The sequence below is a fragment of the Spinacia oleracea genome, chromosome 1, assembly GCF_020520425.1.
Source record: "Spinacia oleracea cultivar Varoflay chromosome 1, BTI_SOV_V1, whole genome shotgun sequence".
NCBI classification, from domain to species: Eukaryota; Viridiplantae; Streptophyta; class Magnoliopsida; order Caryophyllales; family Amaranthaceae; genus Spinacia; species Spinacia oleracea.
This window is the reverse complement of record NC_079487.1, coordinates 90,683,076-90,705,072: the sequence shown is the minus strand read 5'-3', so window position 1 is coordinate 90,705,072 and position 21,997 is coordinate 90,683,076. Positions and strand designations below refer to the sequence as shown.

Here is a 21,997-nt window from a genome sequence, read left to right as displayed (position 1 = left end):
GTCCTTACACAGGGCCCCACCCAGAGGTCCAATACAAGTCTTACCCAAATTATATATGGCATGTGGAACTCTCTTTTACTGAAAACATGACACGTCATCAAGAAATATGAATATACATACAAAAATTTCACGTGGCAAAGCTTGAAACATGAGACCACCAAGATATGAGGTAGAAATCTTACCATCTTGGCCAACTACTTGATATGATTTTTACTCTAAATAAAGATATATAACTTGGAATAATAAATGTTTTTATTTACGACTTACGAGTACTATGTAATAACTCTTAAAATTATTTTATACTTTCACTAGATCGTGATGGACAAAACATTTTAATTGGATACCAAATAATTTTGAAGAAGAGAAAATAGTACAAGGTAACAATTATTCATGCTAAAATCAAATTATATTATTTAAAGTAGAATCCTGGAACATCGCCCAAGATACACAGTAGTTAAACTATTATAACAAGATCACTATATTTTTTTTTAGGCATATCTAATTAATGTCAAAGTAGATTATATGAATAAGTTAAATGGTTGTTATCCCACTTTTTGGACTAACGACATAACCGTTCTAACGTTTGGTCGTGTCGTGTCAGCCAGGTCGTATCGTGTCGCAGGTAAACACAGCTCCAGGGAGATACGTCCGACGTAGCATCATACAACGAGGTACAGCCGACGAAAGACAGGCGACAAAGTACAAGCAACTAAGACGCGTCCTCGAGAAACGGGCTGATAAGTTGACCTAAAGCCCATGATAGGCAGCGCCGTCAAGCTAGCAAGAACGAGTCCAAGACTCACGCGAGAAGCGCGGAAGCAGTTGAAGGCTGAAGAGACGTGTGATGAAGATTCTCCTATCTTTGTGGGATTTTCTCAACCGATTAGACCGTTGAGAATACCCTATAAAAAGACGAAGATAATGATAAGCAAGCCACGTTCACTCAAGCCTCGAAACTCTTAAGTCATAAACTGTTTCATCGTTCATTATTGTACTTGAGATCTTAATTATCGATTCTCAGAAGAAAAAGCATAAACAATCATATAGAATACTTAGTGGATTGATAGCCTCATAGCTATCCGCGGTTTTTTACCTTATTCCTGGGTTTTTCCGCGTCAACACTCCTCTGTGTCGTGCCTCATTATTTGTGTCATTGATTCTTTGCTTAGTTAGTGTCGACCCTAGCCGAAAGTCGCCCCCATACGAATTTTGGCATAAACAGTTTGGCGCCGTCTGTGGGGACATTAACTAAGTTTTACACAAAAGCACCCCTCTCACCATGACTACTGGAGAGATGACGATCGCAGAGATGAAGGCGGCTTACGAGAAAGCCCAAGCCGAACTAGCCCAAGAGAGGGCATCCAACGAAACCCTCCAGAAAGAGCTCGAATCTGTAAAGAGCAACAAGCACCAGTCCCGCTACAAAGGTGGGAAGCCAAAAAAGCTAACGTTCGAGATGCCCGATGACTTTGAAGACGTGACCGACGATGAGGAGGAAACCCGCGAGGAAGAAGACAAAGAAGCTCCCGATCCGGTGACCCAACGCCTGAACAAGATGGATGCACGCATGACAAAGCACTATTCCCGCCTGATGAAGTTGATGACCAGGTTCCCCGGGGCACCTACACCAGTGGAGACCGAGCCGACCGACGGATATGCCGCGTCGCCGTTCTGCGAAGCGATCGCTAGAGTGACGGTTCCGCACACACTCCGGCTCCCAACCTGGACCACCCTGTACGACGGGACATCCGACCCCTATAGGCACGTCAACTTCTACAAGCAGCGCATGTGGCAGATCGGGATTCCGCACGACCTAGTGGAACCTGTTATGTGCAAATCATTCGGTGGCACCCTCGATGGAGCAGCGTTGGAATGGCTCACGAACGTCCCTCCCAGATCCATCTCCTGTCTGTCCGACCTCATCAACGCCTTCTACCAACAATTCGCCAGCAGTCGCCAGTTAGAAAAACAAACCAGTGATCTCTATCGGTTGGTTCAAGGGCCAACCGAATCGGTACGCGATTATTTCAACCGTTTTAATTGTGAAAAAATTGGTATAAAAAATTGTGATGTCAGGACTGCTATTGAGGCGTTCAAGAGAGGCCTCATCCCCAATTCGGAGCTATACCGGGAAATAACCAAATACCCCTGTGCAACTTTCGAAGAGGTGCGATCAAGGGCCACCGCCCAGATGCGAATCGAAGACGACGAGGTTATCCGAACAGCATCTCAACGATCGACGGGGGGCAGCAACGACAGAAGATCGTACACCCCAAGGAACAACAATTGGCGACACCAACCGTATGTTCGGCAAAACCAGGTACAAAGTGTCAATCAGTATTATGATACTAACAATGTTTACAGGAACGAGCGGGTCGAACACCCCAACATCTCCGACTACGGCTTCAACGTCGACATTGGAGGTGTGGTGAACGCCCTTCAAAATGTAGGTGGAACAGTCAGATGGCCCCGGAAGAACGACAGACCGGACTCCATGAAGGACATGAGCAAATGGTGCGACTTCCACCGCGACAACGGACACACAACCGAGGAGTGCATCTCCCTCCGAAAGGAAGTCGCATACCTCCTGAAACGGGGGCATCTAAAGGAACTGTTGAGCGACAAGGGAAAAGAAACATTTTCCAAAGAGCAAACCACCCTGCCCGGCCCAGCGACAAGCAGCGAGCGACCAGAACCACCACCGTTCAATAAAGTGGTAAATGTTATTTCCGGTGGTTCAGATATTTGTGGACTAACCTCTTCTGCAGCTAAAAAAATTAACAGGGGAGAATCTGAGACCGTAGAAGAGGGGCAAACCGAAGACGAGGTCGCACTACACAGGTCCCTGACCGCAATGGCTATTACTTTCGACGATTCAGATTCTGTAGATACACAGCGGGAGCACCACGACGGGTTGGTAATATCGCTCCCTATAGGAAACGCATTGATCAAAAGGATACTGGTCGACAACGGAAGCTCAGCCAACGTACTGTTCTTGGAAGCACTACAAGAAATGGGATTAGAAGAGAAAAACATAGTAAGGAGATCAACAGTCCTGGTAGGGTTCAGTGGAGAAGCACTACGGACGGTAGGAGAGATATCGCTGCCTACATACGCAGAAGGCGTCAACATGATGACCAAGTTCAACGTCGTCGATTGTCCATCAGCGTACAACGTCATCCTAGGACGACCATGGATCCACAAAATGAAGGCAGTGCCATCAACATATCACCAATCAATCAAATTTCCAACCAAGTGGGGGGTCATGGAAATCAAAGGGCAGCAAAGGGATGCGAAGAAATGTTACGAGACAGCACTGAAACCATCCAAGTCACCCATCTAGCAATTACAGCCAGGGTCGACGTCGGACGACCCCGACGACCAACAAATCGACGAGATAGTACTAGACCAGACAAAGCCAGACCAAGTCATAAGGGTCGGAGCCTCACTGCCTGACAACATCAAAAGTCAGATAGTGTCGTTTCTAAGAGAAAACTCGGACTGTTTCGCTTGGTCACACGAGGACATGACAGGAATTAACCCAGACGTGATTACCCACAAGCTCAACGTCGACCCCAGCTTCAAACCGGTAAAACAGAAACGACGTAAGTTCGCACCCGAAAGGAATAAAATCATAGACGAAGAAGTACAAAACCTGATAGATTCAGGGAAGATCAGAGAGGTCAAATATCCAGACTGGTTAGCAAACGTCGTCGTCGTCAGCAAAAAGAACGGAAAATGGAGAGTATGCATCGACTTCACAGATATCAACAAAGCTTGCCCCAAGGACCCATTCCCTCTGCCGCACATCGACGCCCTGGTCGACGCCACAGCCGGACACGAGCTACTCACATTCATGGACGCCTACTCAGGATACAACCAAATCCTTATGCACCCAGACGACCAGGAAAAAACATCTTTTGTAACGGATAGAGGAATTTATTGTTATAAAGTCATGCCTTTTGGTCTTAAAAATGCAGGTGCGACGTACCAAAGATTAGTCAACAAGATGTTTAAAGACCAACTCGGAGACACAATGGAGGTATACATTGACGACATGCTGGTGAAGTCGAGGAAGGCTGACGATCACGTGGAACACCTACGACAATCCTTCGACATACTAAAAAAGTACGGTATGAAACTTAACCCGACTAAATGTTCTTTCGGAGTGTCCGCAGGAAAATTCTTAGGTTACATCGTCACCCAACGAGGAATCGAGGCCAGCCCCGACCAAGTGCGCGCGATCATCAACATTCAATCCCCGCGGAACATAAAAGAGGTACAACGCTTGACAGGGAGAGTGGCGGCACTAAACCGTTTTATATCACGGTCGTCGGACAAATGCCGATTATTTTACGACGTCCTACGCAAAAACAAGGGGTTTAACTGGTCCGACGACCACGAAGCAGCCCTGCAGAACCTCAAAAAATACATGATGTCGCCGCCCCTCCTATCCAAGCCAAAAGAAGGAGAAGTCTTACAACTCTATTTAGCCGTTAGCTCGACGGCAGTAAGCGCGGTCCTAGCTCGAGAAGACGAAGCACAACAACTACCCATTTATTACATCAGTAAGTCACTACTGGAAGCAGAGACCAGGTATTCCTCCCTCGAAAAACTCGTCTTAGCACTCGTTACTGCAGCTAAGAAACTAAGGCATTATTTTGAAACTCACCAAATAGTGGTGATGACTAACTATCCAATCAAGTCTGTGATGCGTAGGCCAGAACTGACAGGTCGAATGGAGAAGTGGACAATGGCACTAGGAAGGTTCGACATCAAGTATCAACCAAGGACGGCTGTAAAGTCGCAGGCTCTAGCAGATTTTGTGGCAGACTTCAGCCCCGACTTAGAAAGAATAGCAGACGACGAAGTCAAACTCATCAACAACATAGAAGAAATATGGACACTCTTCGTCGACGGCTCATCTAACTTTCGTGGTGCAGGTTTAGGCGTCGTACTGAAGTCACCACAAGGGGACATGATAGCACAGGCAATCTGCTGCGACTTCAAGGCAACTAACAACGAAGCAGAATACGAGGCGCTAATCGCCGGAATGACATTAGCTATGGAATTAGGGGCAAGCGGACTCAACATCTTCAGTGACTCACAACTAATCGTCAACCAGATTAACGGCGACTACGAAGCTAAAGACCTAAAAATGACCTTGTATCTCGAGAAAGCAAAAGAGTTAACCTCCAAATTCAAACCCTTCTCCATCAAACAAATCCCAAGAGACCTAAACACGCAAGCCGACGCCCTTGCCAATCTAGGATCCGCACTCAGAAAATCACCATTCTCGACCATACCTCTAGTGCACCTACTATCGCCCGCCGTCGAAAAAGACATACCACAAGACGCCAGCCTCGTCCTATCAACCTTAAACACAGACAGTTGGACCAAACCCATCTTCGATTACCTAAAGCACGAAACTCTACCCGACGACAAGCTAGACGCCAGAAAGATACTCTTCAAAGCTTCACGATATGTTATTTTGCAGGACGTACTATTTAAGCGATCAGCAAACGGAATGTTGATGCGATGTGCCGAAGAGATCGAGTGGGAAACGCTATTGAAACAATACCACGAAGGAGAATGCGGAGGACACGAAGGAGGACGAAGCTTATCAACCAGAATCAAAAGAAATGGATACTATTGGCCAACAATGCTTAAGGACGCCATGAGGTACGTATCCAAATGCGACAAGTGCCAACGACACGCAGGTATGACACATAAACCATCCGAATTCTTGCATCCAACCCTAACTCCGTGGCCTTTCATGAAATGGGGGATGGACATCGTTGGCAAATTGCCCGTCGCCCCAAGACAAAAGGTCTTCATGTTAGCCCTAACAGATTATTTTTCCAAGTGGATAGAAGCAGGTGCGTTCCAACAAGTAAGGGACAAAGAGGTATGCTCGTTCATATGGACTAACATAATATGCAGGTTCGGAATACCGTCAGAAATCATCTGCGACAACGGGTCACAATTCATCAGCGACAAGACAAGAGCTTTCTGCAAAACATGGAACATCGAGCTAAAGACGTCGACGCCCAGATACCCCCAAGCAAACGGACAGGCGGAATCCAGCAACAAAACGATCATCGCGTCGCTGAAAAAGCGGTTGGACGACAAGAAGGGGCGATGGGCAGAAGAATTGCCATCCATCCTATGGGCCAACAGGACGACGCCTAGGACGGCGACGGGACAGACTCCCTTCTCACTCGTTTACGGGTGCGAAGCGGTACTTCCCCCTGAAGTGACGCTGCCCAGTGCACGATATGGACTCATGACGCCAGAGCAAAACGACGTAGAACTCAGCGAAAACCTCGACAACACAGAAGATCTCAGGGAAGCAGCATTGATAAGGATGGCGTCACAGCAACAAATCGTGGCAAAGTGCTTCAACAAAAATGTCAAAGTGAAAATGTTCAAAGAAGGAGATTGGGTACTGCGCAGAGTATTTCAAAACACGAAAGAATTGAACGCGGGTAAGTTAGCACCAGCTTGGGAAGGACCGTACTTGATCGACAAAATCGTCGGAAAGGGGGCATACAGACTCATTACCAAAGATGGCAAGTCGGTCCCCCGAAGCTGGAACGCCACACATCTTAAACTCTACCATTTTTGAAACCTTGTCGTAACCAATTTTATCAGTCGCCGCATCGTCGTCTTTACTTTTCTTTATCGTTTTATTTTAAAAACCATTACTGACTTAGGCATCGGAGGGCCGTTGGCATCCCCAACGGCCAATCCTCCTAGCGACCCCTGTTTTCTTTTGCAGAATGCAAGACGCACGACGAATGACATCCACAAGCAACAACGTACGACTCAGAGCGAGACCGCAAGAGACAACGAAGTAACAACGCAGGTATGATTTTACACATCAGTCGGTTCAATACTTATTACTCGCAAAGCATCTGCTACACGAAACTAAGACATCAAAACGCAACGGGATAACCATAAAGAAACACAAACTTAACACACACGACGCGCGACCCCTAAGGCCACGACTTCCGAAATTCCAAAAAATAAACATTATCCACACACAGCGTCGCCACTACCGACGACAAATAAAAACACAAGTCATCCAAACCACCTCGTCGCCGCCATCGACGACGAGTAAAGAAGTTCACCAACAAAACACAAAAACCAACAGAAAATTCAAAAACTACAAACTAATACATCCCTTCTCCCTGAGTAGAAACCACGACTTCCTGCTCCGGCTCTTGCTCTGGGGGCACGACTGGCACCTCCACCGACGCCACGTCCACCGTCTCGTCTTGAGAAACGACGGCAAGGGCCTCCTCTTCGCACCCAACAGCTAAAACCTCCCCCTCTTGGTCCGGAACAGGCGCACTCACCACCAACAAAGCAGCATCCACCTCCGTCGCCTCAGTACTAGCAGTGTCAGCCGTCTTCGCCAACTCCTCCGGATCCACCACGGGCACCGACAGGTCAGCCATGGTACCGCCATTAGCCAGATAGTCATCCACCTCCTTTTGGCACGGCCAAAGGCTAGTCTCCCCAATCAGGCAGGAATACATCATCTGCGCCCGCGTCCTCCATATAGCAAGAGCCTCGACGTCCTTCGCCTCCTCCTGCAGGGCGTCGTACAAGCTCCTCAATCCATCCAATTCCTCTGTCGTCGAGGTCAACTCCTCCTTCACTTTCTCCAGATCTTTAGCCACGTCGGCTAACTGCTTATCCTTACCCTTCAATTGATCACCCTTGGCCTTAATCACCGCAGCAAGATCCACAACCTTCTTCTCAGCAGCTTTCCACTTCGCTTCCCACGATGCGGCCGCCTTCTTCGCCGTCGCCGTCAGCTGCCTTACATTCGTCACCTCGTCGCACAGCAACGAACACTGCCTACGCACGGCCAAGGCAGCCTGCGACGCCTGCGCAAAGCCAATGCCAAAACAGATTTACACAACATACATCTTTCACAAACAAAAAAGAAACAAAAAAAAAAAAAAAAAAAAAAAAAAAAAAAAAAAAAAAAAAACTAAGTAAAACTCACCCGCAGACTAAGCTCAGCGGCGTCCGACGCGACAGGAAGAGGATCCACCTCGTGGTATCGTCGATACGTCGTAGGCAAGATCAAGCGATCAGCGAAAGGCCATATAACCGACGCCTCTTCATCACCCAAGAAGCTTGGGGGCAAAGTGATAACCGTATCCTCGACAGGATCCGTCTCGACAGGTCGCTTCTTGGCCGATGAAGTAGACACTTTACTAACGTCGACAGCAGCAGACGACGCCTTGAACGGCTGTGGAGGCGACGACGAAGCAATCGGATGAAAGCCTTCGGCACCTATGACGACAGGCGTCTCGGCCGATGAACCTATCGCAGAAAACCGAGGTACAACCGTCATACCCCGTCCACCAGAAGTCGAGGACGACCTAAGTCGCTTCCTTGCACGCTCCTGAATCTCACTCTGAGACATCCTCGACACAGGCCGAGACGAAAGAGTATGCTCTACACCCAATACAAAAAATAAAGGTCAAACATTATCCAAAACAAAAACAAAAATATATACAAACCCCGAAATAAACAAACGACAAATACCTGAGTTGTCAGCCATATCACCTACTTCACCTTCGGCGGACGACGAGTTTGCCACTACCTCCTCAAGCAAATCCAACCTTTTCCGACGACGAGTCAGTTGACCTGATCCCTCGTCTATCTCCTCCTCCTCGGCGACGTCGCCTGACCGGTCCACCGCCTGCTCGTCTAAAAACTCTCCGTCGCGACTGAAAGACCTATCCTCGACAGAATAACCCAAGAACTTCCGATACTTATCCTCAGAATCAGCGTTCAACTCAGTCAACGACGACCCCTTGACAACTGCAAAACAAAACCAAGTAAGGCGACGTTCAGTAAAACGACGAGAAACAAAGATAAAACGACACATTTACCTTCCATCGTCCATCCCTCGACCAGAAACCGCCCTTTATCTCCCAGAGAATCTTTGCCTACAAAGACAAAACGACTCTGCCAACCCCTGTCGTTCACACCTAAACCAACACCTAAGTTCGTCTTTCCCTTCTTCGTAACCAAGGTATACCTACAACACTTCTGCAGTGCTAGGTCGTAAGAGTACATCAAATCAGACAGGTCAAACGGCGTACGCCAGTCCGCAGTAACTCCATGCACCACCGTGAAAACCCGCCATATCTGGGGCATCAACTGACCCGGACTCAAATGGAAAACCTCGATAAAGGACCTAACTAGAGGAGTGAAAGGAAATTTGAAGCCAATTGTGAACGGATACTCATACATAACCACATACCCCTCTGGACAATCAAAGGCTTCCTCATCCGAGCCGGGAATCTTCACTTCCGCCGACGGCGGCAAACCAGCAAGTTCAACAAAAGCCGCCGGATCCACCACAGTAGAATATATCGGGTTAAGGGACTTAACCCGAGTGGAACCCGACTCCCCCTTTCCTCTCGCTACAACCGACTTAGATCTACCCATCTCACTTACAAAAATCTACAAGGAAATCGAAAAAGAAAGCAAATTTTACCTGAAAATCGAACAAACTCAGTGCGAAAATCGACTTCGCTTTCTCCCTCTTCTCTCTCCTGCTTTCAGATCTAGAAATTTTTCGAAAAACTTGGTGTGAAGAACTTTATTGCATGTCGTGAATTGGTATTTATTACTCTAGAATTTTGAACGGTTTTATCCCACGAACTAGGCAGTTGAAGACGGTTTTTTAATTTGAATTGTTTCTTTTGCTTTGTGTGACTACGCAAATTCACAATTGGGGGCAAACTGTTATCCCACTTTTTGGACTAACGACATAACCGTTCTAACGTTTGGTCGTGTCGTGTCAGCCAGGTCGTATCGTGTCGCAGGTAAACACAGCTCCAGGGAGATACGTCCGACGTAGCATCATACAACGAGGTACAGCCGACGAAAGACAGGCGACAAAGTACAAGCAACTAAGACGCGTCCTCGAGAAACGGGCTGATAAGTTGACCTAAAGCCCATGATAGGCAGCGCCGTCAAGCTAGCAAGAACGAGTCCAAGACTCACGCGAGAAGCGCGGAAGCAGTTGAAGGCTGAAGAGACGTGTGATGAAGATTCTCCTATCTTTGTGGGATTTTCTCAACCGATTAGACCGTTGAGAATACCCTATAAAAAGACGAAGATAATGATAAGCAAGCCACGTTCACTCAAGCCTCGAAACTCTTAAGTCATAAACTGTTTCATCGTTCATTATTGTACTTGAGATCTTAATTATCGATTCTCAGAAGAAAAAGCATAAACAATCATATAGAATACTTAGTGGATTGATAGCCTCATAGCTATCCGCGGTTTTTTACCTTATTCCTGGGTTTTTCCGCGTCAACACTCCTCTGTGTCGTGCCTCATTATTTGTGTCATTGATTCTTTGCTTAGTTAGTGTCGACCCTAGCCGAAAGTCGCCCCCATACGAATTTTGGCATAAACAATGGTCATTAAAAAAAAACAACAACACATGAAATACTGTATTCAGAAATACTTAATTCATATTAATCCTCCACCTCGCTCAATAAATTGAGGGGTGGATCACTTGGTCGTGGGGAGAATGAGTCATTATTATTTATTTTTATTTATTATTATTATTTTGGGTTTATTTTATTTGGTATGCACGCAAAATGAAAGAGTTGTTCTTCTTTGCTCTTTCTGTCTCTATTAAGGAAATTTCAGCCTTGTTTCATTTTATTTTAACTACTCCGTAATACCTACGTACCATTGAATCAGCTTATGTTTTGGAGAAATTGCCTCATCTGCAAACTTATTATAATGTAAGAAACTATTTTAGAACTGTGTATGTGTTATATTCTGACTTTTGATGATTATGTTAAGATTACCCTTTTAAGTATATACTATATGGGGGTGATGTGTTGTACGGAGTACATAATAATACACATACATTACTTGCATGTTGGTATCTATAGGTACTCGTGTGATTTATAGGTTTTAATTTGTAATACTTTATTGTTAGAAATGAGAGAGGAAACGAAATGGAAAAGAAATCCACAAGGTTATAGAAAGAAGAAAAAACAATACACCGTATTTAATAGTATAATTAAAGAGCATCTTTAACAGCGTTAAAATGCATGTCGTGAGCAACAACATAATTATGGAGTACCCCGTAGTACTACTCTCGTTCTACAATACATGCAACATTTCTTTTTACACGTGTTTTAACACGTTTTTTAATATCTCTAAATGTATATAAATAAAAATTATAAAAAAAATTGACATTTGAAATCAATGCATTTATATAAATTTAACATGATCTTCACTTGACTATGTTTTTTTTTTTACATAATGCTGAAAAAAAGATTGCCAAAGTTAATTGATGAACAATGCTAAAATGAAAAATGATTCATATATTGCGGATGTAGTGAAGTTACTTGTTGATGCAAACGCAAATAATTCTAATCGATCACTTGAATCCTAATTAATTCGTTACTTGTTGATGCAAATGCAAATAAAACATGATCAACATCATTTTAAAAGCTGATTTGATACATATGCTCACTAAGTTGTATGGCACATTAAATTATAATTATAATTATAATTATAATTATAATTAATAAAGGAACTCTTCTTTAAGACGAGTGTTGTACAATAAAATTACACCAAATACTCCGTACTCCGTACTAGAGATGAGTGTTGTAAAAGGGAGGGAGTAGAAACTAGAAAGTAGAAAAAGTAGTAGAATCATTGTAAAGTTTGTTGCCACGCCACCACGTGTCATGAGAATACATGATTGCTTATGGTGGGTCACACATACAACAACGTGCCACCTGTTGATATATTCCATGGCACAGCTGTGTCTTAAAATACACAAGTTTATATTTTCTTTTTTTAAAAAAAAAGGAAAGATGGGAGTGAGTCAACAAGGTAAAGGAAACGGCGTTATGTCGTTAACAAAGGTAACATTTTAAGCTCCACGCGCCTACTAATAACCCTGCAACATTTTAAACTCTTTCATAAGCTATTGTATAGCTGTCGATTTATTTTAAACACCCTGAAATAGAAGGTAAAGGTACAAGTATACGATCACTGATTTTGTCTGAAATAAGTTAAAATGTTAAACAGAGTAGATTAAAATAAATATAGCATAATGGGCAAAATTAATAATTAGGCCACAAGCAAAGTTTGCTTATCCATAAATCCACCCCCAAAAAGATGGCAAAGGCGGATGGTGACAATCGCATGTCATATGGACATCACCATTTACCACTCACAAACTCACCAACAGCTTTAATATCACAAATTAAAAACTAAAATTAAAAAAAAAAAAAAAAAAGGCACCATTAACGAGATGACGTCTGGTAGTGGTGACCACACAATACCATTATTCGCGGATGGATTCATATTTCATAAGCATTCCATTTCCCTCACTGCACTTGAGCAATCATACTATTCATCAATATTCTAACTTTATGCCTTACAGTAAAATAGCTACTAACGTACATACTAAACCCCTAGTTATATTCTCCAAGAATTTACTGTCATATTTTGTGTCATGCATGATATGCAAACACACAAACATATGATGATACTAATCAAAACGTAACCGCATCTTACAATATTTACATTTAACACACTTCACACCATTACCACTGCAGCCTGCAGGAGCATCACGGGAACATCCCTTCCAGAAACTCGTCGAAACTTTTTTCTTCTTCGTCATCACCCCTTGGAACTGAGCTCTTTTTTCCTGTCAGTTGTTTTAAACAGACTTTAACAACCAATTTCAACCAACCAAATGACATCAAAAGCAACAGGTAATTGCTGCAGCATACTACGAGTTTGAAACATTATTTGATTCAAGGCTAGATTATGACAACATACTAACAACAAAACTTTAAACACGACACAATAACCGACAAACATGAGATGACATTCAATAACAACAAATCAACAAGTTCTGAACCTTTTTTCTTTCCCTCTTTGCTCCTTTCAACTTCTTCATCAGTAGTATCACCACTGCTAGACCTTTTCCTAACATCAAATGATGAATTTCTATGAGGAAACTCAATATATACAGAAAACCAGCCATCGAAATTACATAATGAATGCATATAAAAAAGTATTCACCTCCGTCTCCTGGAGCTTTCTTTGTCCAAATATTCTGACTTTGTTCTACTTTTGTCTATGTTCTTATCTTCCTCCTCCACCTCTTCATCCCCGCTACGTGCTTTCCTAACAAAAATCAAGTGACTGCATCTTTAATCTCAAAGAACTATGTACAAGGTAAAAAATACTAAATCCAAAACAAACCAACAACTTTCACCAAAGGCAATGTTGGGTGCTTCTGTAGCATGTACTTTAAAAACAGGTCAAAACTGATGAGGGTTTCTTCTATAATACCTGTTTCTCTTATTATCCTCTCTCTGTTGCCTTTCCAATTGCTCCCTTTCTCTATTTCTTTTATAGTGGAGCTTTTCTGCACACCTATTTGGGAGTAATCGGTAGTAAATAACAGAAGCTATATTTAGATATAATCACAAAACACAAAAATATCACAGGATACGCACAACCCCCTTCCATAACTGCATGGGTGACCACAGCCCAGAAGTTTCCACCATTAGATTTATTTCTTGAAAATCAGAGAGCTAACTTGTACTATTGCAGAAAAATAAGAAAGCATGCCATAGTGAAGATGACTTGAAATGACATTATTCCGAAGACGTAAGATGAATACAATTGCAATGCTTTAGATACACATGCTCAATCAATCACTCTAATACACTGACATAATATCAGCTCAAGCAAAACGAGTCTTCATATGAGAAACGTTTGGAAATGGAGATAGTAGTGACATAACTGACATCCACTACTAACCTCTCACATGTTACCAGTTTGACAAGAGCTTGCTTGTTCTCTTCTGCCTCGACATAAGAGAAGTTCACCTGAAAGACAAGAAGCAAATAAAATGTGTAATATGCACAAAATAGTTTATATTGAAGAAAATACATAGGTAAACGATATCTTAAGCAGTCTCCTGAAATAATAAGAATCAAGCCACCACAAATAGTTCTTTAAGTTGGACACTTAAGGGGGTGTTTGGTTCAAAGGGGTAAAGGGAATGAAATCAACAAAGGGATTGAGAGGGAAAGGAAAGAAACCCCTTTGATATAAGGAGTTGTTTGGTGGCATTTTGACTTTTCACCACTTTTCCTTTTCCTACCCTTGCTCTACTACCATGAACTCCCTCAATCCCTCATCCATACAAGGCCTCTGCTGCCCTTTCTTCGTCGCCGGGTCGCCGCCTTCCCTCTTTCTCTCATCTTTTCTTATGTCTCACCAGTCTCCACCACCATTAAAGGTCACAATTGAGATTTTAGAGGTTGAATTTGACAATATAAACCCATATAAATTTATAATTGACAAAAGAGGTATTTTCATTATTTTTTTCTTTTTCAACTTTTTTATGGTTTTTCCGGTGGTTGTTGGTGGAATCCGGGATGGTGGTGTTGTTTTTGAGTGCACAAGGGTGAAACTTCCGGATGGGGGATTTTTTCGGGTGAATGGGGTTGTTTTTGTGGTGGATGGGAATTGTTACGGGTGGTTTGGGTCTGTAAGTGGTGGTTTTATGGTGGTTTCAAGGAGGTAGACGCTGGTAGGTTGGACAGCAGTGTTAGGTCAGGCCACAGTGGTAGGAAGGAAGTTGTGATGGGGCGGTGCAGCTGGTGACAGTGAGGTATTCATGGTGGGTGTGGTGGTGTGACGTTGGGTTAGGGAAAGGGATACAATGGGAATGGAAATACCATGGGGGGGGGGGGGGGGGGGGAGGGAATGGAAGTAGAGGACTTTGAGGGTATACTGGTATAGAGGGGGTAAAGAGAATGATTAAAATTGCATCACAATTCACAAACAACAACAAAGGGAATCACCCTTATTCATTCTCTTTCCCTTTCCTGAATACCGCATACCAAACGCCCTCTTAGACTGTTGGAGAGAGAAACACAAAACGTTTTGAGATTTAGAATTGGGAAAGGGAGGCTTATATGAATTTTGGTACCCAAAACTGAAACAATATCACCTGATTGAACCATGGTCTCACGTGAAATCGCATCACATAGTTGTAATACATTCAGACCACAATATAAGATACAAGCTTGAATATGAGATCAGAGCTGTCACATGCAATACATATAAGAATAAAGATACTATTCTGCTAAGCACTAAAAAACAGTGAGTTTGAACTCATAAACATCTCGATATTAATAATCATAGTTGTCATAACCCATCCCTAGAACAATATCATCAAAGGCCCAAACAATGCATGACGTAATCTAGAAGCTTAGGATACCAAATATCTGATTAATTGAAGGGAAACATGGACAACCTGAGAATTCTAATGTAAAATCCTACTCGTCAAACTTGAGCAATCTGAAATATTTTAACTGTAACAAATGGTCATAGAACTACAAGCATTTATGATGAACCAATTAGCCATTGAAAAAAATAAGTACTTACCTCAAAGCTAGCTAACCCATTTCTTTCATCACAATGCTTGTTACCACAAATGAACTGCCCTGACAAACAAGAAACCTAGTTACTTCCAGAAATTTCAGTTCATTGACTAATTCCTTATTTCACTTTTTTCAGGAGTTGTAGGAGCTCAAAATATGCTTAAACTGTTGAATATCAAAGCCATCCTCAATTACAGAAAAACAACGACCTACAGAGAATTCAGCAAATTAAAAAACATTTTGGCACAAACAATAGGCAGATAAAAATAGCACCTCAACTTCTCAAGACAATAAGTAGATGGAGGAGTTATCTACTGATATTCACATTGAAACCAGTGCTCTCAAGTCACTCGAACACACAATAAATAATTTTGAAAGAAACAAAGTAAAAATTCATGTCATTAGTATCTAGTTCATGGAGAAGTTATAGCCACTACACATGTATCTTGGCACAGCCAGTCAACCACTAAGATGATCTTAGACAAACCAACAATCCTATAGATGAGAAGAGATTTTTAGAACCTAGACCATCCCAGCTGTTAGCTACTGAACAACAAAATACTTGCATAAAGCTTCAAGTTCAACCACAACATGTACAAAAGACGGAGGAATGATTTTTAGCTATGGTTCAAAAAATAAAATGGGCATAGTTCAACTACTTGTCAATTTCAAGCTTCTACGGTAAACTCATGCTAATCTCTATTTAATGCTAGTTGGCTATTAGAACATCACCTCTCATCCAATAATGATATAACAATAGACATCTGCACCATTGCCTCCCCAACATGGCAAAATGATAGTCGAGACTATCAATAATATTATGTTGCAAATAGCCTCGACGGATACCAATAGCACAATATATATGTGATTAATCAATAACACTATAAAGACTCCAAGGGACTGTATGTTTTTAATCTCTCAAAGTATCTTTTTTTTGGTGCCTTGAGTCACAAGGAAGTAAGAGTTTAGCAAGATTCATCACCGAATCAGCACTGAGAAAAGAAGAGTCCAACACAAACTTCATCACTAATAACAAAAAAAAAAAAGCTATCAACACCGTAAGCTAGATTAAATCCAAACATGTCCAACAAAAATGTTACGTCATAAATGACAAAAATCCAACAAGCACTGGCATAGACTAACCTTTTCCAGATACAACTTCCTTTTCTGTTCTCCACCTCAAGCCAATCTGTAAAAGAGGATTTGTTTTAAACTGGAAAAGATATCTAAACTTGTGCCACGTATGTATACCACTTTCCTACTAACTTCATGTACCTTGCCACTCTTATATTTCGACATATCAGCTATGCAATATCTACGACGAGTCAAGGCTTGAAACAAGGAACAACAATATGCACTTACAAGCTAAATATGAATAACGCAAATACGAGAACTTAAAGAGGTAAATGATACCTGAGAACTTGAATGTAAGCAAAAAAACAAATCTCAACATCATGATTATCCTCAAAACAAAATATACATCATTGGTAAAGTGCAACAGCTTTAGATTAAAAAAAAGTATCAGAAACTTGGAAAATCTTCATGGTCAAGGATACTCTTTAAAGAGCTTATTATAGTAACGCTTGACCAGTCTTTGCTCCCAAGATGTGTCCATGTCATCTTCTTCGGTGCGAATGAACCTTAACAAACAAGAACATAAGGAAATTACGCCATTATTGATCCAACAAAACAATTCCAGGAAATAGAATTTATACCAAACAATAAAAAGAGAAGAACAATGCTACATAATTTTCAGTAATATGATAACAATTATATTCATAATGTTGTTAATTTTTTTAGTACAGCTTGAGGTACCAAGTACACAGAACGCAGCCTTAATACGACACTGGCTTAAATAGTAAAAAAAAAAAAAAGCAGTCACTTAAAACAATTTTTTTTAAAATAAAAAGGTTATGAGTGCCTTAGATAATCAAGAATGCATGTTTGTGATGTTCACTGTTTTAGGAAAAGCTGCGCAAAGGCATACTGCATTGCATCAACAACCATAAATAACTTTTGCAAAATTGGGTACACCAGAAGTTACATAATATTTCCTTAAAGAAAACCACACTTAGTTATCAGTACATACCCTGTCCAAGATAAACCTAATCATATGACACACTGTCACACACGTAAACAACCATTCTTTAAGATCTACACCGTAACCAAACACTATTCACTGGTGAGCAAAAGGCTGTAACAAACCGAAAAAATCTATTTTTTGAATTCATTCCCCCCCCCCCCCCCCCCCCCCCCCCCCCCCCCCCATACCCACACACACAAACAAACAAATAAAATCAAAATGTCAGCAATCTCTTGCCACATCAAAAATCCCTGTAAATCGCCACTACAACCTGTAGTCCTGCACTAGGAAAACAGATAACTTTCTCTTGTTTTACTCACCCCTCTTGGCCTCTTGCACCCCCTGAGATTTGAACCCCAGACACTGGGGTGATGGGTGATTTGTTATCATCCTTCTACTAATAGCACAATCTTAATTCCCAAAATCATGATCCTAATACCAAAGTCCAGTTGAAGACAATAATTTCAAGGTTTCATCTCAAAGAATGATTGGGAAAATGACTTCCAAACAAAATAGCAAAACAAAAAGTGTGAGAACTGGAAAGTATGGACGGACATGAGAGCATTTTCACAAGTAAATTTCCAAACTGAACACGCTTCGAATACTTTTTCCTTGCATAAAAGGAGAAACACGAAGCCTTCTAATAGGATTCTTGTCGGAAAATCAAAGGATACTCGCACACACACGGACACCTAATTTTATTACTGAGAGATGAATTCTCGTATATTATCTTTTACTACTCCGTACATTCTAAAACAGTTGCTATAATCTAAATGATTAAGGTTATTGAAAGGCGAACGTTTAGTAGAAAATGGTAGATTGGATACATACATTATAACATCGCATAAGGCACAAAAGAAGGCAATAAGACAAACTAGTGTTGCAGACTTGCAGCACATAAAAAAACAAAAAATAACAATAACCTAGCCAACAATCAAACAATGTTACAGCCACAAGGAAATAAAACATTCAATGGAAAATGTTTCAAGTCTATAGCATTTATCATGTATCTGACTTAATTAAATGTATCAATTAAGCTAAAATCCAGAGCAACAATGACAAAAGAGCTTCTGAAGCATTGAATGAAAAATATCATACAGTGCCATTAATACAACAGTGAGACCATCAGATTTAGGAAACTTCACATACCGATATCCCTCTCTCAGGGCATCTTGATCAGTTCTAATAGGTAACTTCTGCTCTGCAGGTCTATCTTTCCCATAATACTTGACTGCAAAAGAGGAAATAAGTCTCTTTTTGCTGCTTAAAAATACATTATACGCAAAGGGGGAGGGGGAAAGTCAAATATTGATTATGATCACTATGCCTCATTAGTTCATATAAATCTTCGACGTGGTTATATGCCTATATATACAGATTACACTCATATAGCAGGACATCATTCAAAAATACATTCACTTTAATAGGAACTAGTTCGTAACATATATGAGTTTGTTGAAAAGTTCCTTTGTTTTAAGCTATATTCAGCCAAAACAAAGAGGTTATCAAGCTAAAACAGAGCATACAACTCAGGCTTCTCTGTCTGAGCAAAGACCACAAAGCAGCCAACAGCCGAACACTGTAAAAATCATAGTAGAAGATAAAAGTGCAATCAAGTCCGAGCATTGAGCAAGTTAAAATTGAAATACACAATTCTCCTCTACAGGATTTCCATTGACCCCAAATTCCCTTGAATCAAATCCCAAACTATATCCCAGGGCTTAGAGAGGGTTGATTCAATAGCACAATAGAATTGCAGTTTCCTGAATTATATTAAGTTGTATCCGCGAGTTAAGTAGGAAGGAAATCAATAAATTGTACCACATACAAGTCAACCATGTTAATAAGGAAGAAGCTCATCACAGCCTCACTCGGGCTAGAAATTTAAAGAGGGAAAAAAAGGAGTTGTGTAGAAATAAGCAAGGGTGTACGGACGACTGTAGCCCCCATTCTGCTGAGTGAAGAGGACTGTTCATCATCCAATTAGTTTAGGACACCATGAGTTGGCAAGTAAAAAGCTCCTTAAATGCACATGTCATGGTGTCCAACTCCCATTAGAAGAACAAATTACCAATTTCTAAATCAGAAATCAAAGTTCCCAAATTAATATCCCCATAAAAGCTAAAATTTTAATTTCACGAAAATCTCGATTCAAATCCCCAACAAAAGGTCTAAAGATATTAACGAAAATCCCAGTTTGCTAAACCTAATCCAATCCAACAAGTCAAAAGTAGCAGAAAAACGTCAAGGGCAACAGATGAAACGAGTAAAAGATAGGTTAAATTAACAATACCATAGTCGTTCAAGAACTTGTTGTGCTTTTGGTAGGCGTTGAGGCCTCTAATATGAGCTTGATAATGCCTAACCACCAACATCAAAATGCAGCGTTAAAATTAAAACACAAGAAATCAAGACCTCTGAATAATGAAGATGAATAGAAGGGAAGCTTCTTACTGTTTGCTTTCCTCTCTGTCGAAAATCGCAGATTTCAATGACCTGAAGGAAGCCATTGAAGGAAACAGAAATGGAGAATTTGGTCTCTCCTCCTCCTTTCATTTGTTTAGTTGGGCCTTTTTTTGGAATCCACAAAACAATATGGGCTTCTAGTTAGAAGTTTTAAAATGGTTTGGTGTCAGACTCCGCAAATTTTTGGCTATACCCGGGTACAGTCAAAGCTGGCTGTACCTCCATCTAAAACGATGTCGTTTTGTGTTGTTTAAAATGAACATTAATATACTGGTACAAAAATGAACATTTACTATTTCGGAAATGAACATTTATTTATTTATTTGGAATGAACATTTACTATTTTGGAAATGAACATTTATTTATTTGGAAATAAACTACAAAAATGAACATTTACTATTTCGGAAATGAATATTTATTTATTTATTTAGAATGAACATTTACTATTTTGGAAATTAACATTTATTTATTTATTTATTTGGAAATAAACAATATAGGCGCTTGTAAAAACATAAAAGACCAATGAAGTGAACAATTTCATTATGAACATTAACCATATATTTATTGTGAACAAACAAATAAACAAGAAAGAACAAATAATTCAACAAAAAAGAACAAACAATATAAAAAAGAACATAAAATTCCAGAAAAAAGAACAAACAATACAACAATTATGAACAATTTTATGATGAATTTTAAAGCCAACATGAAAGAATAAACAATACAACAATAAGTTTGATAAATGAATTTAAAAAAAACAAGAAAGAACAAACAGTACAACAAGAAAGAACAAACAATACAAAAAGAAAGAATAAAAGATTAATGAAGAGTTTAATTATGAACATTAACCATATGATTATTATAAACAAACAAATAAACAAGAAAGAACAAACAACTTAAAAAATAACATAAAATTCCTGAAGAAAGAACAAAAAATACAACAATTATGAAAATTTGATGATGAATTTAAAAAACAACATGAAAGAACAAACAGTACAACAAGAAAGAACAAACAGTACAACAAGAATGAACAAACAGTACAATAAGAATGAACAAACAATAAATAAAAAAGAACAAACAGTCAACAAGAATGAACAAACAATATGATCGAGCGTGTCGTTTTGGGGGGTACAGCCAGAGCTGGTTGTACCCGGGTACAGCAGTTAGCGATATAATCATCACGACTTCACGAGTACAGTTGTCAAAAAGTGACCCGATTTGAAAAATCCACCGGAAGAAAAAGCTATTGAATCGAATATATTTGAGAAATAGTTCTCTCAAAATCGCACTATGCCGATTCTTTGTTGACCTTAAATCAGATTTAAGCCGATTCAAAATCCGGACCCGAAAAGCTCTCAACCTGAGAAGACCCGTAACCCGATTTGCATACAATAATTTTTAACCCAACCGAACTCGCATCTGATCCAATAGCAAATCTGAAAATCAATTTTACCCGATAAAAATCGCAATCAATCCAATCCGATGAAACTCGGTATCCGATTTAACCCAACCCACATCAACTCGAGTCTGAATTCAACTGAATTGTTGTCAAACCAACCCGATTTAATCCGATATCTGAAATAACCCGACCCAAGTTAACCTGATAAACAAAAGCCACCAGAGATTATAAAAATAAAAAAAATAAAAAAAAATATCGACTTAAGACGAATCCTATTCAACTTACTTGTTACTAAACCTGATTCAACTCCTCAAGTTAACCAAATTGAACTATTAATTATGTAAAGCCAACTCGATCTTTCAAAATTTATTTTAGTAATTGAAGTCTTTTTTTTATTTGGCGTGAAGTTTTACAATCTAATATATCTATACCTAGTCAATAAAAATAAAAAATCAAAATTTCTAAGATGACACGTGTTTCAAGTCAACCAAATCTGTATCTTTACACGTGTCCCAGACTCCCATCTATTAATCTCCTATCCGTTTAAAAAAAAAGACAAAA

At 40.6% G+C, this 21,997-nt stretch overlaps 3 protein-coding genes across 3 annotated transcripts; 1 reads left to right on the top strand and 2 right to left on the bottom strand.

Moving 5' to 3' along the window:
• Positions 1 to 1,279: 1,279 nt before the first annotated feature.
• Positions 1,280 to 3,343, top strand: LOC130465509 (uncharacterized). The gene has a single exon (XM_056834297.1). It carries the CDS (start codon positions 1,280 to 1,282, stop codon positions 3,341 to 3,343), a length of 2,064 nt encoding a protein of 687 aa, XP_056690275.1.
• A 2,485-nt stretch (positions 3,344 to 5,828) lies between these two features.
• Positions 5,829 to 10,235, bottom strand: LOC130467491 (uncharacterized). Its single transcript, XM_056836010.1, has 4 exons — positions 8,919 to 10,235; positions 8,569 to 8,847; positions 8,021 to 8,478; positions 5,829 to 7,898 (listed from the first exon to the last, which is right to left on the bottom strand). The coding sequence occupies exons 1-4, from the start codon at positions 9,478 to 9,480 to the stop codon at positions 7,176 to 7,178; spliced, it is 2,022 nt and encodes a 673-aa protein (XP_056691988.1). The 5' UTR covers positions 9,481 to 10,235; the 3' UTR covers positions 5,829 to 7,175.
• Positions 10,236 to 12,329: 2,094 nt separating this feature from the next.
• LOC110777439 (uncharacterized) lies at positions 12,330 to 20,164 on the bottom strand. The gene is made up of 12 exons (XM_021982042.2): positions 20,026 to 20,164; positions 19,865 to 19,932; positions 18,721 to 18,802; positions 17,045 to 17,128; positions 16,764 to 16,803; positions 16,632 to 16,677; positions 15,493 to 15,551; positions 13,855 to 13,922; positions 13,381 to 13,464; positions 13,108 to 13,212; positions 12,944 to 13,011; positions 12,330 to 12,727 (listed from the first exon to the last, which is right to left on the bottom strand). The coding sequence occupies exons 1-12, from the start codon at positions 20,079 to 20,081 to the stop codon at positions 12,648 to 12,650; spliced, it is 840 nt and encodes a 279-aa protein (XP_021837734.1). The 5' UTR covers positions 20,082 to 20,164; the 3' UTR covers positions 12,330 to 12,647.
• Between the last annotated feature and the right edge of the window lie 1,833 nt (positions 20,165 to 21,997).

Coding starts and splice junctions, on each gene's coding strand:
- LOC130467491 (XM_056836010.1), bottom strand. CDS start 9,480: ATGGGTAGATCTAAGTCGGTTGTAGCGAGAGGAAAGGGGGAGTCGGGT. Junction 8,848..8,918: donor CGAGGGATGGACGATGGAAG/GTAAATGTGTCG, acceptor TTTGTTTTGCAG/TTGTCAAGGGGTCGTCGTTG. Junction 7,899..8,020: donor CCGCTGAGCTTAGTCTGCGG/GTGAGTTTTACT, acceptor GGCTTTGCGCAG/GCGTCGCAGGCTGCCTTGGC.
- LOC130465509 (XM_056834297.1), top strand. CDS start 1,280: ATGACTACTGGAGAGATGACGATCGCAGAGATGAAGGCGGCTTACGAG.
- LOC110777439 (XM_021982042.2), bottom strand. CDS start 20,081: ATGGCTTCCTTCAGGTCATTGAAATCTGCGATTTTCGACAGAGAGGAA. Junction 19,933..20,025: donor GACAGAGAGGAAAGCAAACA/GTAAGAAGCTTC, acceptor GTTGGTGGTTAG/GCATTATCAAGCTCATATTA. Junction 17,129..18,720: donor GCCCTGAGAGAGGGATATCG/GTATGTGAAGTT, acceptor TTGTTTGTTAAG/GTTCATTCGCACCGAAGAAG.